General features: G+C 37.3%; 1 protein-coding gene across 1 annotated transcript; it reads right to left on the bottom strand.

Annotated features, from left to right (window-relative positions):
• Nucleotides 1-1,788: 1,788 nt before the first annotated feature.
• On the bottom strand, nt 1,789-5,298 carry dmrta2 (DMRT-like family A2). The gene is made up of 2 exons (XM_052013171.1): nt 4,651-5,298; nt 1,789-3,285 (listed from the first exon to the last, which is right to left on the bottom strand). The coding sequence occupies exons 1-2, from the start codon at nt 5,072-5,074 to the stop codon at nt 2,414-2,416; spliced, it is 1,296 nt and encodes a 431-aa protein (XP_051869131.1). The 5' UTR covers nt 5,075-5,298; the 3' UTR covers nt 1,789-2,413.
• Between the last annotated feature and the right edge of the window lie 13,126 nt (nt 5,299-18,424).

Here is an 18,424-nt window from a genome sequence, read left to right as displayed (position 1 = left end):
GTTATAATACACTCATTTTAAGCAATTAATTACATTTAAAAAATAAATATTCATTTTTATTTAGAATATTTGCCGTGTTTTATTATAGCCATCCAAACCATAGAAAAGAAAGTTTATATCTGCCATGGGTTTAATTTTTATATTGTACCTATCTTGTTATTTTTAAACATCCTTCCTAAATGCTTATTTGGAGCAGCAGCAAATGACAAATATACCGGCAAGAATAAGTCTCTTCAATTAAAATTGATGCTTTCTTTGCAAGGTCTTAGGATCCGATGCTTCACCTTTGATTTTTGCTTTCGGTTCTCACTTTGATTATTTGGAATATATCAATTGTTCATATTCCAGTCTACCATGTTTTTTTTCTTTTACAAAGACTAAAGCAGGTTTCAAATCTTTTGAAATGACGGTGTAAATGCCCAATACTATTTCAATTAAATAGAACAAGTTCCACATAACTGCGAGACACCGTTGGTCCGCCTTTATGCACTTGGTGAGTATATCATTATGTACAGCAAATGTTATATTTAAAGATATTGTTTAGCTAGGGATGCAAAATATGTTTATAACCAGTAAAGAGGTAGAGAGATGCCAGTGTTTTTTGTTTGATTTTGCAACTATTGAAGCAGGACGTTGGAAACATCCAAATGTCATGAAAGCTCTATCTGAAAATAGGTCACATTTTCAGTAATGATTGGAATAATTTGCAGTCTGATGGAGGCCTAGTGAAAGACCAAATATTGTGACCTTACATAACCACGGTGGCAATCCTCTGTGTGCTAACGCGCGCTGTAGTAATCCCAAATATAGAAACCCTGAATTAATTCGTCCGTGAAAGTTTATTCAGATGTTGGGCACTTTTATGGTACAGACAATCTGCAACCATCCCAAACACTCGGTTGTTTTTCCAATTAAAGTGGTGTTAGGCAACCCAATCAAATTAGCTCGCTATTAAAGCCCCACTTTATTATTTCGTTGTATTGTAGTCATATTGTGTTTCACAGTCTGCAAGACTTGGGGAGAAGATTTTAATATCGCCGGAGTTCTTGCAAAATGTTTTTTTTTTGATTGATTGACTGGGAATTATTGTAAAGGCCAATTACATAGCACAGATACCTAGCGTTTTCTTTATGTCAACGGCGATATTATTCTGTTAAAACAACTAAAAATAATAAACTTTTTTTCTAAGAGGTAAAAATCCACGAACTGCTAATAGAAATCTCGCTGTTTCAACTATGTTTCATATTTCCTCTTCTGCAATATGCGCTATATCAGGAGGTAGTTGTAAGTTCAACGCCGTCCTTTTAGACATGGTGTTTACACAGTTATAGTTGATGCAAGAAAGTAAATAGATCACTCTGCCAGAGAGCCGTTTAGTAGGATTAGGTTGCCATAACTACGAATTTGGTGAGTTGTACAATCTTAATTCATCAATACTCTTTATTACTCTTTAGTCACCCTTTATCAAATGTAGATGGCCAATGTAGTGGACGTTTTTACACTGGGTTACAAACTTCAGACATTTCATAAATTGGTCGTGATTTACTTTAGTTTAATACTAATAGCAAGCTTGCTATAATAATCTCACCAATGTTGTATATTCGAGGAAATTAGATTTTTTTATTTCGGAATGAACTATGACTTTGATTGCCGCACCTGCTTTATTTGAACTTCCTTATATTACAGCTTGAAAACAAGAGATTTCCAAAGCAATTCTTTTTGTCAATAAGAAACTATTGTGCTGTGTCTGCTGTCGGTTGTTAAGAGAGTTAATTCAAGATACAATTTGTTTACAAAATAACCTTTATTTCTATCAAATGCAAACACATAACTTTAACTGCCTTACACAAAAAAAGCTAGAACGAACACAGATCAGCGGCGAGCTTCTATATACAGTGCAAGTATACAAACATTGCGCTACTGACTTGCTGTAGCTTTTCCTAAATACAATTATAAACGCAGCTAACTTCCAGTACGTTTGTTATATACACATTTCCCATCATCTACTTGAAACAGTCGCAAAATAAGCCCCGACTCAAATCTACAATATATTTACTCCGCACCTTTAGTACGTAGAACGTTGACCGCTGTTCCATTAGAATATCGTATTTTCTACATATTACATTAATAATTTAGGATTAATTCTGTTGTGTTTAGACATTACACTTGAAAATCTAGGTACACAATAATCAAAGGAACTCCGTGATTATGGCTATGAATTACAATACCAGCGAAATATACTGTTATAACAAAATTGCACGTTAGCACGTTATTGTACAATGTTTATTTTAATGCTGTAAATATTTGACTCCTCTCGTGCATGTTTTAAAAAATAACAAAACAGGCATGAGACAATTTCCAACATTCCACCAGTGCTTTGCGGCAGTTTTAAGACGCTTTAGAGTTTTGCAACTTACTGTTTATCCGGGTTATTATTTACAACTGATCCGTAAAGTCCATTAGTATACACTTGATCTTTGTGTAAATTGGACCTATCTCGCATGAGGTCGCTGAAGGCATAATCCATGGGTGGACGAAAGCCCAATGTTGGGACAAGACCCGTCGTGGAATAAGGCGTCATGAAAGCAAGTCCCCTGCTATGGGCTGAATATGCTAAGCGAAGAGGATTGAGTCCTAGATGTGGCCCAATGGCATAGGTGTTGGGATCTGCAGTAAAATGGGCCGCATTAGGCTGGAGTGGCGAGAAAGCAGACCTGTTGCCCAGAGTCCCAATGGCCGGCGGCACAGTCCCAGCTACCAGAGGTCGATGTGATGTAGGTCCTTGAACAGTCTGGTGAGTCCTATCTCGGTGCCAGGTTTCTTCCGTTATCTTTTCTTGTTCTCTGTTGTTCAGGATCTGCTCGATAGCTTGGACAACGTCCCCTCCACAACCCTGGAGGACCAGCTCTAGAACGCTTCTTTTGTGCGAAGGGAAAACCCTGGTGAGAATTTCTATGGGAGTCCTTTGACGGGCACCTGTGGACGTGGTCCCGTCTCGCTCATCCTTGTCTGCCTCTGAGCCGGAGTCAGAGCCCAGCGGCGTGATGGTCCTTGGGCTATCTTCTCCTTCCTTTAAGACTTTGCAGATAGGGGAACTGAGGAATGATTCTCCATCTCCGTTCTCAGACCCAGATCCGTGACGAACATCTGGAGAGGAGGTCCCGGGGACACTGCCAGTGCCCGACTCGCTGTCTCCGGCCATCGGCTTCGCCAAGGACTGTTGAGGAGTAACAGCTCTCGGCATTAAACTTTTTTGAAACAACTCATACTTCTGGAGTTTAGTTTCTGCAAATCAAGTTTAAAATGTATTAAACTGTTGCTATCCGGTGCGATTTTTGTTCTTTAAAGGATTGCCTCATCTAGTGTAATTATCAACATATACGCGACAAGTTTAAAACAAATAAAATATCTTGGAAGCTCACACAAATATTTACGGGGCACGTTTTTGATAGCTAACAATTGGCCACCAGTAAATGCATTTACAACCAACATGCATGCTATTGTCAGAATCCCGAAACTAAATATCATCACACATCAATAACCTTATACGTATGGAACTCGAAACCTCTCCTCCGATTAGAGAAAGGGTTTACGAAGCCCAATGTTTATAATGCAGCAAAAATGACTTTTGCTTCGCTATTGCGTTTAATTAAATAAAATATTATCAGTGAAAAATAAATCCTTCGGTTTCAGGGGCGACTTCTGCGATAAAGGATCAATGGCAACAAATGATCTTAACATGTAATTTAATCAGAAAGTGAAACCACAGTCATGATATTTTTGGATGTATCAGTTCTCACTATATGTAAAATAATTACAAATTATTACTAAATCGCCCTGTATGCAATTGTTTCATAATGTTCATTTACTTGGATGGCAGTGGCACTCGCTGACACCAAAGCAAATGTTAAGCTAGTCAGTCATGTCTTGATCCTTTCATACCAGAATGCATCAAATTCATATTCTCGAATGTTCTCTTCTTTTACACAATTTGTGTATTGATGATTATGAAATCGTTATATATGAGAAATCTCCAAAACAATTTAATGGTCACTTTGAATTGCATTTGGCCAACCAAAATCCGAAAAGTAGAAGTTTTCTTAGGTCATACCAATTTTCCACGCAAGTAGAAGAGCGTTTTTAATTATCTTGGGTTGGAGGTTTAAATTCCAAAAGAGATTAATTGTTTATTAATTATTACATCAAATTGAATAACATCTGAGGCCTAAGTAACTCCACTGAGTATTGGTGATGAGGCAGGCCAGGACAATACCAGTTCGAAACTTCTCTCGTAAATACTTCCCGAGCGGCAATTTGCTTTTAAACACTTTTTCGTTGCCGATTTATATATCTGATTCTCAGAAACTAACATTAATTATATTGAAACTTAAAATATCTATACTTACGTAAACAAATTCTTTTTGAGTTGCTACTGTTATACTCTGAAATAAACACGCCTACGATTTCTGTGATAGAGAACCTTTTACAAACGCGGGTTTTTTTCACCCAACTGCTTCCTTTGCACTTAAAGTTAACGAGTACTTCGGTAGAGGGGGGAAAAAAACTACCATACGAATTACCACCGCAACTGCGGTCAAAAAAAGTTTTTTGATCAAAAGTTTCCAAAAGTTTCGAAAGATAAAGTTGTACCTGCGTTACCGTCGGAGCAGACAGAACCAAACACGTCGTAAGAAGATCGGGACGGCATCATACCGTTGGCTGCTGCGAGAGCCAATCCTTCCGCCGTCCCGTACAGAAGTTGCAGCTCCCGGGCTTCGTTCTCTTCCTGTGCTTGCTGCCTTCTCAGGGCCACCTGGGCCGCCATCACCCTCTGTCTCTCTGCGATCAGGGTGCACTTGGCACACATGCAATCCTTCCAGCGACAGTAACGTTTGTGGCCCTTCAAAGCCGAGACGACCCCATGGTTCCTACAACGGGCGCACTTGGGAGTCCTGGGGTACTTCTCGGTGGCGCGTAGAAGCAAAGGCGGAGCACGAAGGAGCGTGCCCGCCACCGAGACAGGTATAGCTGTCTGAGTCGTCGGGGTGCTGGAAAGCTCCGTACGCAATTCCATTACTTCAGAATTGATGCCGCTGATTTTAAAATGATGGCTGTAAATTTCACCCTCAAAGTAGTTAGTTAAAAACTCCTTTGAAAATAGTTGAGATTGCGAGGTATTAATGCGCAGGCAGGATAAGGAAAGACTCTAAGAGCAGTGTGAGAAGGAGGCGATTCTATGTATGACATTAGCATTAATGCTGCTGGTTACAGGGGTTGAATGAGCCCAGTTCCGCGCTCTCTCTATTGTTGCTCGTTACGTTTTCATTAGGGTGAAATTGACAACATGTGGCTCCTGCCATTGGCCGAATGGCACGCGGCTGAAAGCAGACTTCTGATTGGTTCCGGTTACTGTTACCTAGTGTCCACCTGAACCTTCCAAAATAACCAAGCGAAAATTACAACAGTATCTTAAAAGTAGGTCTGTTATCATATTAAACTAAACATGTACTATCCGTTATTCTGGTGAATGGTGTTTGGAGAGGTTAGTTTTTCCTTAGCAAAATATTCATTAGAAGTGTTTACTTTGTAGGCTGTCCTTATAATAATACGATATACAGAGTAAGTCAGACTTTGAATTCTGGGTAAGTAACAAGCATACTTTGTTATTTCCTCTGCTCATTCCAAACGGGTTTAACTTGGTTGGCTGTCATCAACAGACACGGCATTCGGGTGAAATAATACCCTTGAAACATTGGAAAACTATATTCGGCAAGCCAATTTTGTATTTTTCCATTGGCGAGTCGATTGTCGGTCTGTGAACGTGAAATGCGCGATATAAAATTTAAATTTATTGCTATATTAAATAATGATACATTTAAGACGCGAGACCTTGCGATCACACTTTCAGTTCAGCAGCCTCGCGTCGTAAACATGAGCTACACTGTCTTTCTTCACGGATGGTAACTTGATTCCGATGAAGGTAAATTGTGTTCAGGAAGAAAAAGATGGTTTCGCTGTGTTAAGGTTTCACTAGAATATTGAGTAGCAAATGTATAACCTGTATTATTTGCTGTAAGTAAATTTTAACCAGACAATAAAATCACTGTTTTATCCTGCGTGATTGGATTTTTTACATCTAATATGGCACATTTTCAACCAAATATAAATAAACGATAATGAAGAGTTGGACTTTTGCCAGTATAATAAGTCAAAGGATCGTTTTAGTGGAAAATGATCCAACAGGGTCCCGGCTGGAAGAGCAGAGAGTGTCTGGAAACTGTCGTAACAACATCGCCTCAGAAGTAGGTTCCCGGAAATGCCCGATGGATATTAATACATAACTTCTCATATAATCACATGATGATTAAATGCGCAACTTTATTTTACCAGTCCAATCCATATTGTATACTTTTGCCTTGATATCAAAAGGCACGGAGGAGCATAAAAGAAACTGTTGTTTATCAATTCCAAGTGAAAGACTTAGCAGCAACGTAAATGGACCCTGGAATATCGAACCTTCCAACGGTAGCGTCGAAACTTTTAGTATTTCTTAAGAGCTAAGATTGGAAATGGCTGAATCTGTAATAGAGCCCAAATCAGAAGTAGCACAAAGCTTATCTATGTGCGAAATGTTTAAGTGTTCTGTTTGAGCATATATTGACGGCAGCTCCCCACAACAGGACAGATCAATGTTTATTGGTGCTGGGGATTTACCCTCAGAATATCAACAGTAAAGGTTCGGCTGTGGTTTATTTTGTGTCTATAATTGGCGATAATTAAAATTAATTGACAAAACACGCTTAACTATCCATCTGATTTAATTAATTGTCCCTACATTTAGGGTTTGTAACGGCACATAGTTCATTTAAATATAGTAGCAAAGTTGCTGGAAATTACAGGTTAAGCAGTTAAATTGAGATTAGTTTATATTAGGGAAACCAAAAGAGAAATAGATAATATTCCGGATCGTGCTGGGATGCCATTCTTCAAACTACACAAATCAATCAGCTGTCAAACACCTCCTCCCTTGTTAGAACAGCCGGGGTAATTTAACTGGTAATTTTATCCACTGTTCGCGTTTATTCACTGCAAGGTGCATCGTTTAGCCTGAATCGGCTGGTTTCTTTTGAGCAAATTTCGCGCCTTGATAACGAATACCCAGTTTCAATTAAGAAAACGAGCAGAATTACACGCTTGTGTGGTGATGTAATTCACCAGATATTGACTTCCATTGGGATATGTGAAATCATGCAGGCCTTGGCTGGAATAATATAATGTTGGTGGTTGGAATGTATTATTGTGTAATGGGGGACATCCCAAATATATATCACTTCCCCGAAAGGCTGCTTTGTGCTCGAAGTGTACAGGTTCCCTGCCTTGATGCAGGTCGTTAAAAAAATTTACATAGTGGCCTTAATGCTCTGTAATGCCCGTGTAACTAGATTCTTTCAAAATATTTCTTGAAATAGTTATCAGAATTAAACACAAAATTTGCTGAAAATACACAACCGGTCAGTCAGCAACTGTGAAGAGAAAATAAAGGTCGAAAATAACTTCTGTCAGAAGTTTAGCCCTTTACCGATCAATTTTAAAACTACATAAACTAAACATTTTCGTTCAATGAAAAAAAAATACACATTTGTTTGGGTTTTAAACGACTATGAAAGCAATGTAGCGATAAAAGGGCTTTCATCGATCAGCTGAAAACAATAGCTGTAACAGGACAATGTCGGCTTTTATTTCAGTTCATACTCTTTGACTTTGGTCAAGATCAAAGAATCGATGAGCTGAGAGTATCAGAGTGCACGTCTGACGACAACGGAAAGATGGTGACAATATACTAGTGCCAGTTGAAAGAGAAATATCTAAGGAACACTGCTTTATCAGAGTTTTAAAGTTAACTTTTCGAACTGCTTATTTCGTGAATGTTGTACGTTTTATAAAATCTAATCATCTAACGTCAATTCATTCATACCAGAAGGGGAAACCCAGACAAACTTGTTACCAAATCTTGGCTAAGTCGCAAACCTACAATTAAGCCAAGTTCGACCGTTTGGTATCGGAGAACTATATAATTGACATTAGTTATCTATATTGGGTCTGAATTACGCCGATTACAGACATAATAAATGGAATGCGATGTTTAATTGACGAACCTTCCAAAAATGATAATAAAAACAGAAAAAGCTGGAAACGTTTCAGAACGAAGATCCTTCGTCAGAAGAGCGCGGAACCGTAACCCTTCTGACGAACGGTCCTCAACTGAAACGTCAACTCTGCTTCTCTTCCCACAGATGCGGTCTGGCCTGCTGAGTATTGATTTATTTTAAATTTCCATCAAACGCAGTTTTAAAGAAAAAATTCCTTCCAAAAATGACAATTTGTTGTTAGCGTTCTTAAAAAGCAAGTGCAACCAAATATAAATATGTGACTTATTTTCAAATGGATCTGCCTGCGGAAAATGAAAACGCGGAGGTGAATCCATGTACTCATTTCAGAAACAATGTTCATCTACTTTAACTGAAATGGTATTGACGATTTGGTGGTACCGATTAACGCGGTTGTGTTTGTCAAAAGAAATAGAAACATTGTAGGGCGCAATAGCGTCTGCAACGAGTCACATTAGGTTGGAAGTCGATTTCCTTATACTGTACAAATTGCGCTTTCGGTATTTATCGTTTCCTATTTTTCTGCGCGTTCTATTATGTGGAAAACGCGTGTTGGTATCTGTTCAAAAATGCAACAATTAAATATACTCTTTCAAATGTACTGACAGCTCACTGCCACATGTACATTGTTTGATTTTAGACAAATTACGTACTTATCCTTTGAAAAGTATTCTTATTCCAATAAGTATTCTCGCTTTTGGCTGTCAATTGGGCAACAGAATTGCCCAATATTCTTACTTATCCTAGTACTTTTTATCTGGAATTATCCTTAAGTGTTTATTATCTGTTCTCCCTTTCCTTTTGACAGATGACAGTCCTCATGTACCTGCTAATGTAAGTGGTCTTTAAGGTTTCATTTGTTCCAGGGCTGTTCCATTGACTTTTTCATTGTTTACTGAATGAATCAGTGTAAGTAAATGCCATCTGTTTCCCGCTGGTTTAATCTGCACCTTTAATTACCCAGCCAAGAGTCTAATAGAGATGATATTAAACTAAATCTTTTTGACATTAAAAGTAATTATCTCAGGACGAATCTTACACGAATGAAAATTACCTCGAAGATATCCGATTTTGAAGCTCACTTTCACAGACGTCACTCAAGTAGCTTTACACAATACTTAAGTTTTTACACCCGGATATCACCAAGCAATTTATGTCAATGATGTTGATTACAATGTTGTTGATACGTGTTGAATTTCAGCATCAGCCAATTCTAAAGAAAATAATTTCTAGCATTCCTAATTTTATATTTTCAAAAATAATGTTTAGAAAAAATACATTTAATATTTCACGATTGAGCCTCACAATACTTCACGTCCCAGGCCAGATATGTTGCAACAATTTACACAAAAAGGATAACATTCTTGCTTTATTTTTAAATACATGGAATAAAGTTGGGAAATAAACTATCCATCTCCGCATGAATTAGGATAATATATCGCGAAGACTATCCCGCGACATTAACAGCTAAAGTATGCATACCCAGTGTATACACATAAACAAAACGTGAGCAGACACAAATCATGCAAACACGTAAGTAATCATGCAGTATTAACTGCCAAACTTCGCGTTGTTAAATGAGCTAGTTTTGGAAAAGGGGGTAAATCGAAAAAGTGATTTCATCTTTTGGTCAGCACGTATTTATTATGGTTTGGGTTTAAACTGAACCATAATTTCACTGTCGCTGAATCACTTCCATTCAAGCAATTCATTTTTGAACAAGCTGTTATAGAGCAAATGCAACAACACTTTCTTAAAACCTAGAGACATTTGTGTTTTCCGGGTTTTTAAATTTCCACAAAGGAAAGATTGACCCAACATATGTAGCGGCATGTTGCTGACCCTAACTCCCTAGAGCTGCATTCTCACGGCTCGCTAGCTACTGCTGTCCCACCTGAAGGCAGCCCAGTCCCGCATTGCCATTGAGCCGCTCCCCGGAGCGGGAGCTGAAACAATTAGGTTACTACAAGGTTAGAGTAGCACATATAACATCAGATAAGCTTTGGGAAACCCAACACTTATGCACGCTTCGTCTCCTAACTAAGTGTTCATTAGGTTGTTAACCTCTTTGAGAAGCAAAGGGCATGTGATAATGTCCTCTTCACAAATACAATCTTTCCCTTAAGGCAGTTCACAAAACCTAAAAATAACTACAGAATAGAGGATTGGACTTGGTTTCTATCTTTAATTATTTGCATAACTAGGAGGGAAATGTTTAATTTAAACTTTAACTGCATATTTCCATTGTGCGCTGTAATGTTAACCAGCACTATTAAAATTAAATAGAATTTAAAACGCAAATGTTAATTATTGTTTGTTCAGTGTAGTAATATACAGAAGATAACCGTTTCGTTCTCCTATTTTGTCCAGATGAGTTCATGTTGTTAAATTGCTGCCTAAAATAGAGAAATGTCTTCTCTGATGATTTAGCTTTAACTTTTTAACACGATTGTTTTGTACATCAATATTTCATCCATGAGCGGTTATATATGCCTATTCAGTTTTCTCAGTGTTACACAAGACAACTACCCAAGTACTGGCCACAGATAAGGATTAAGGCGATTTTTACCCGCACCCTCCAAAAAAAGCATTAAACTGAATGTTAGCATACAACGTGCAACGCATGTGCAATGTTTTAGGATCTTATCTTGGTTAAGTTTAAGTTAGTAATTACTTTTATTTAAATTTGTTAAAGTACACTTTCTTACACAACATTGTACTTTATCCGACTTGGGTTAAGTACAACATCTGACAGAAGGTTGTCGATGTCCAATTCTGTTTAATCGCCTTCAAGAGCCGCTGCTGACAGCATGTCGGAGCTCTTCAAGATTCGAAAGTGAATGGCTTTTTAAGCAAACAGCCTCACCTTTAAAGAAATCCGCCAGTTCCGTTTAATAATGCTCTTATTTCTAATTGACGGATTTCCAGGGAAGAGCCCGAAATGAGTAACTCTGACCAGATTCCCACAGCTATTGTGTGGATTTTCGGTTCCTTTAGGACCATTTCTGTCTCTTTCTTTTCCAACCCCTCCGGCGTGGATTAAAGCGTCAGACAATTTTATCTTCGCACCTCTGCGCCGGTTAAAGGCACTTTGAGGTAATGTGAATAGGGGGCTTTAAGAGAAAAAAAAGTTGCATGTTGTTATAACTGCACCACTGATCATTCTGAAAGAAACTACGGCAACTGTAGGAACAAACATCTACAAAGTACTAATTGACCACTTAAAACAGCGGACCAGCACCACATCTCTCGCAGACGGACTTCAAAACTGTTCACAAAAGAGATGCGTTGGTTTAAAGGGAAACTGCCAATAGCAGTAGCACGTGTCTTTTTATGCAACTAAAAATAAGATTATTTTAGGGTTATGCTAAAATAGTGTTAGTCGCTGCAACAAAAGGGATCCCAACGAGATTCCGAAGAATTCTGAATCTGATCATTTAAAGTAGTCAAAATTAATACTCTTCGAATCTCATTAGCATGGTTGATTAAAGTGATATCGCGTTAGATTAATGATCTTTATTTTCTCTGGACCATATGAAAACGATTTTCATTTTTTTAAATGCACCAGGTATCCATTGTAATTAAAATTCAAGCCCCGTCTCATACATCTGCTTCGTCTTTGCCAAATGAATTGAAGAGGGAAAAAAAAGATTGCATTTAGATCACAGATGGGTGCAGGTTTTGGAAGAAATTTGAGAAACACCATTGTCCGAAATCAAAACTCAATGTGTTCGCTCAAAGGAGTATTCTTTAGCCTTCGGAGTTGTATTAGACTTGTTTTTTAAACTTGAAGTGTTCCACACAATCACGCGGGCCCTAAATGTCACAACCATTCTGATTCCAAGCGTGGCTGATTCTAAATGTTATAAAAGCTAAAGAAAAAGAGTACAATTATGAAGCAATAATTATGCTACTTAGTTCGCACGCCATAGCTTCCAAGGAAGCCGTTCTTTGGAACGCAGATATTCACCATCCCGGCTACGTTTCTATCTAGAAAGAGGTCGTGGATTGGGGAATGGGGGCTGTTTGTTTGTGTGTGTATGTTATATATATATATATATATATAATGTGTGTGTGTGTGTGTGTGTGTGTGTGTGTGTGTGTGTGTGAGAGAGAGAGTGTGAGTGTGAGTGTGAGCGCGCGCGCGCACACGCAGGGTGGGGGAGGGGCGGGGGCTGCTATTTGTAGTTGCCAAGTAGCTTATCAGATTTACAGCTCCAGTAGGAATGCAAGAGGTTATAGTAAAGACAAAACAAGACAACAAAACTCGAAATTCATTATCTGGAGTTCAGCATATTACACCTGGGTAGCTATTAACTTAGACAATACGTGATTTTCGGTAATTAGGCATACAACCGAGAGTATACAATACATAAATGCAAATCATAGAACTGTATTTCTAAGAAAAATATCCAAAGACGTTTGTCAATCCAATATCTCGGTGGAAAATTGTATGCTTTGTTCTGATATTCAGTACGTTTTGCAGGAACGTTTACAATACGTATTTGGTACTTCAAGATTGAAATACATAAAGGGATTGTATGAAATGTATAAATATATCTTATTTTTAATACATCATGCAGAGCTGGACTATTTTGGTTGTAATACACATTTCCTCCATAATTGTTTGCACATTTTCTTTGTTACGTGTGCATTTAATTTTACGAATATTAATGTATGAATGAGAATATAAACTTTCTCTCCATTAAGATGTTGGTTTCCGGTGGGAGCTCAGTAATTGTTAATTTGAAATGGAAAAAATAGGGTTCGGATACCCTAGCGTGTTGACTTGTCCAGTATTTAATTAAAATGCCAACAATTTCTTGCTAATTAATTAGATAAGGTACAAACAAAGGTAAACACTAGGCACAATCTTCCTGTTGATATTTAACATTTGAAAATAGACAGCAAATAGAAAAATAAACTTTCCCCACTGTTAGAAAAAGCAGATTGTTTGCGGTAAAGACTGGGAAATATAAACGTTCCTCTCCTAATCAATTGTTTCAGTATCAATTGAAACTTTGGTTAGTATTGAACAAATATAAGCGAGCCGAAGTTTTAAGTGTGCGTGTGGAATTCGTGGCCGGCTTGCAAAAAAAAATCGGTTTCCTGAAGAAAAACAAGTAAATAAAAATTCCATGAACGCTATTGTTTTAACTACAGCATTTGCATCAAAGTGCAATCACCATCATACTGTAGGCCAGGCGTGTTGCAGATATAAACTTAATACGATGGCTTGTGGTTTCCATTCGGCAAGATATGGTAAATTCTAATTCATTGGCCCTTTCATAAACCGTTATTAATATTTTTAATAAGGTGAACTATACAGAGATGGCTCTGATTTCAGGAAGTCTGAAAGGTTTCCTGTGTTGAAAATTAAAATGTCAAAACGACAGAGCGTACAGACCAGCGAAACCATTTGCTACGTGGCAGCCGGGCACAGTGGGCTTGCGGTTTTTTTTAAAGAGGACAACTTTCAACTTCATAAAATTATCAGCTCGTGGAATTAAAAAACGTATTTACATAAGAAATATTGAAAAATAAAATTCCTGAATCTGTACGAAATGGAAATTCTGTTAACCCACATTGCTTATTTCAACTTCTATTACAAGCTGTTATTGTATCCGTTTAACACAGCAATTTAAAATAGCGTGAGGATATTTAACAACGTACTTTACATCGCTTTCCTCATATGACCATCAAAGATGGATTTATGCAGATTTTTTTTTAAAGATTTACAACTCAGATATATAAACGATACTCGCAAAAAATACAGGAACGCTGAATTTGGAATCATTATGTAACGAGCAGACAAGATGCAATGATGCATCAACCGTGACACTAACAAGGGATTTAAAATCCAATCAACTTAACACGTTCGTCTTGCAGGCCTTTAAAAACAATATTTAAAATCCATCAATATTTTTTCAGTAAGTCTTGGTATTAATATGAGATCGTTATTCGTTATAATTTATGTAAACCCATATTTTCATTCTTATGTCACTATATAAACACCTAATACCAACCAATGTGAAGGATTACACATTCGAACAGAAATATGTGTAAAGGTAATTAAATTAAAAGTAGATAATTTCACAATACTTTCTGTCATGTATGTATATTTGCTACCGGTGGCCATTGCTGACTTGATGACACTTTCGGTATGTAACTGTCTTGCCAGGTTACTTGATTTCTAGTGCTATATAATACAAATTTCCAATTTTCTCCTGGAACAACTCAATTAGTCACCACTGGCGTGCAATGAAACTCACAGTTAACACGAGTTTAACAAACTTGATGCAACGCAGGGACTCATTTGCAGAGATAAGTTAAATTATTAAATTAATTTTATAGAAATGTGTTACGATACATATAAATTGAACTTGTTAAATGATATTACAGTACTGACAATAAGTGTCCCTTGTCAACGAATTCATTGACTTAAAACTAAACTGACAAAAATAGTTATATCAAGTTAGTATTATTTGTGAAACTCAGGAGCATGACAGCAGAAAAAAGCGTTTTTCCAAGAAGTTCGATTAAGAAGTTTCCTTCATGACGTATCTTTTGCCGGCGATTTAATGCGCAACGCATAATTATTGATTTAAAAACATGCGTGCGTGAAAAAATGCCATATTTTTTTAAACCAGCAAGACCTAGCATCAGAACAGAAATTGCCTGGAGCTACTCATTAAAACCATGCGATGACTATTTTTGTTAAATCTGTTGCTTGCGTTTATTCACTTGGAAATATTAATTCACGAGTGCGGTTCACAATGCCATTCCAAATTCCAGACTGTGATCTTTAAAGTGTTAAAAGACTGACAGTCATCAAAGCATAAACTCCCAGCCTTTAGTTACAACATGTGTACAGATGGCAGGGGTTGCAGAGTTTGATGAGCAAAGATCGTGGCTGTGCAAAGTAGACAATAAACAAAGAACAATAGGCTTCGACCTTTTGATTAAAACTGCATACCAGAAGACAATACAAAAATGAATCTTAATTCCAAGTGTCAGTAATCATTCACGGCAATGCATTTAATCAAAAGTATTCATTCCTTCTATATTCTTCACATAGCACTTCTCTAAAATGAAAGAGATTTATAATTGTTTATTATATTGACGTGGATTACAACTTTAACTAGAATTCCATTCTAAGAGGACGGCATTTGAATATTCGTCTGAGATCAAGTCATTTTAAGGCGGTGGCAGGACTTTCACCATGCAGCACCATACACTTTAGAAGATTCAACAATTCAAAATTAGTGTGTCTTTTACCATTGCATTTACTTCTGGCTTTAGAAACTCAGCTGATTTATATTATAATGTTTCAGCTCATTAGCCTAACTTCCAGACTCCCAGCAGAAGCAACATGGAGCTGGAAAAGATGGCACACTTCTCAATTCAGAATAAAGTGGACAAACTACACTTTTCTGTATGTTCAAGCATAAGCAGATATCATTTTCACATACGCCAACTTCCTTAAAATATTCATTAATATTTAACTGCATCTAATCCAATCAAAAATCATTAAGTTTTCCCATGACAAACGAGTGGACACAACAGCAGGGGTAAAGTTCAGTAGAAACCTATGTATTGAAATGGATAACCCAATTTTATCGTTAGTAGATTGATTCAATCTTCTACGCAGAGCACAGTGGCGATGCAGCATAGCCTTCAATAAAACTTCCCAAATTCCAACGTACAAGTACTTCACGAGAATACTCAGCTGTTGCATGCAACTCCAAAAATGCAACTTGTATCATCATTTCAAGATTTCTCAAACCCTTTCACCTCACAAATTGGATTTGTAGTGGAGTTCTAATCTTTCATCGACATGTGGTGACTCATCCAGAGCATCCACCATCCACAAATCACAAACCAGGAGTTTGGTGGAATTCTCTCCACTTGTCTGGATGAGTACAGCTTCAGCAACTCTCAAGAAGCTCAACATCAAGCAAGACAAAGCACCCAATTGTTTAATATCCCATCCACCAGTTAAACGTTTGTTCCCTCTACCACTGACACACAGTATCTGCAGTGTGGACCAGCTATAAAATGCACTGCAGTTCGTTACCTAGGCTATACCAACAACACCTCCCAAACTCATGACCTCTATCACCAATGAGGACAAGCATAGAGGTACATGGGAATAACATGATCTGAAAGTTCCTCTCCAAGTTGCACGCCATTCCAACTTGGAAGAATGTTCAGAGGGGCTGGAGCTGCAGAGGAAGGTGGCTCATCATTAGATATTGCCTTTACCTGCAATGTTCAGATCCAGAAAACAAGTATCTTTTCTGTTTGTGGTGTGATTTGTACAAGCAGTTAGACCATTACCAACCAAAAAATTGATACTTGTCTGTGGCAGCTACAATACTGATACTTCTCACTTGTCGAAGTTGATGGAAGATAGCTAGAGAACTTTACACAGGTTATGATTACTGTTCTCACTTATTTAGATAAAAGGATGCATTAAATTGGACAATATAGACAAATGCAAGGTGTATTTGGCAGAAAATCCAGCTGCTAGTAAATGAAATCTGTGCTCATAATTATAGCAATTTCTATTAGTATGCTCTTAGGAGGAACCTCTAATAGACATAAAATTGAGTGCCAGGCCTATTGATTATCTCCAATGTTTTCTTTTTACATTATTCTAAAACATTTTATGAGGTTTTGATTTGCCACTTAATCAGTGGGTAACATTCTTTTCTCTGATTCAGAAGGTTGTGGGTTCAAGACCCACTTCAATGACTTGAGAACATTAGACTTACTTAAGTCAGTACTGCACTGTTGGAGGTACTACATTTCAGATGAGATTTCTGCAGATGGATGTAAAATATCTCATGTCATTTTTCAAAGAAGCACAGAGGTTTGATGTATCATCAATATTTATTCTTCAGTCATGATCAGCAAAACAGATGATTTGATCATTATCATGTTGCTGTTTGTGGGAGCTTCCTGTAAGCAAATTGGGTACCACATCCCCCACATTACAACAGTGACTACACGTAAAATGTCTATTAATGGCCATAAACCACTTCTAGACTTCCCAAGATTAATATGTCACCAGACAAGTGCAAGACATTTTAGGTTTTACACAAAGGCCTGGAAAACAAAGACAGATGATACTGACAAAATTTCTGCATTATAAGGGAATAATTCCCTTTTATGTAGTAGTAGTGGTGATTTTCATCTTTTATAACACAGCTTGCAACATTCATATAGGATTTTAGAAACTTTTCCCTTTGCCAGCACAATGTTCCCATCTGCAGTAATATCATTCCTCATCTACAGTATGTGAAAAATACATAGGAGTCATATACCAAATAGTTGACCACGCTGAATCTGACCAAACTGTCTCTCTGATGAACCAGGCAAGTGTGGTGATTTCATAGCAGATCCAGAGCCAATACCTCAAAGATTTCTGAGTTAGCCACAAATTACTATACTCTGGTTATACCATAAATTAAACCAAGAATTGAAACTGCCAATGATTTAATTCTCTACCAGAAATTGTGCACTGTTCAATGGTTAATGCTACGGGTTGGCTAAATCAACATATTCTGCTGTACCATTTTGTCAAGTAGATACTTCAGCCAATAACCAGCTGTTAAATGCAAACAGAATATACAATATCACCATTCTCATTGATTTCAGAAATTTCTTGCTTCTCCATGATTTGGAATAAAAACAGAAAATGCTATAAATGCATCTGTATAGAGAAAAAAGTAACACTTCACATTGATGAACTTTCATCAGAAAATAGGTAATTCACCCAACCTGGTGAGCTTTACACCATTTTCTGTTTTATTTCATATTCACAGAACTTTGCTTTTGGTTCTTCTGATCTTGGTGCAAGCAGCATTGTATCCTTCTTATTGGTTTGCCATAATCAATTATGGAAATGTTGTCACCTTTTTATTTTTGTTGTATTCTTTAATACTTTGCAGTATATTTTCAAAATCTTGCACATTTAGTGTAAATTTTATAACATTTGACTAATTTTCTTCATAACCAGAATAAAACAATTTTTTATCCATTCACAAGGATCTTAGATGGAAACAATAGTTTGCAGGTGCCTCAAAATTCATTGGAGAAATGGGCTTGTGACAAGCAGATGTCCTTAAATAGAATGTGCGTGGTGATTGACTCTTGGGCTGCAGCATTCACATGCATACTTGTTTCACCGCAAAAGGTGAAATGTTAAAGCTACATGAACAGAAACAGAAAACTTGAAATACTTAGCAAAT

This window comes from Pristis pectinata, chromosome 3 (genome assembly GCF_009764475.1).
Source record: "Pristis pectinata isolate sPriPec2 chromosome 3, sPriPec2.1.pri, whole genome shotgun sequence".
In the NCBI taxonomy this organism is placed as follows: Eukaryota; Metazoa; Chordata; class Chondrichthyes; order Rhinopristiformes; family Pristidae; genus Pristis; species Pristis pectinata.
This window is presented reverse-complemented; position numbering and strand designations above follow the sequence as displayed.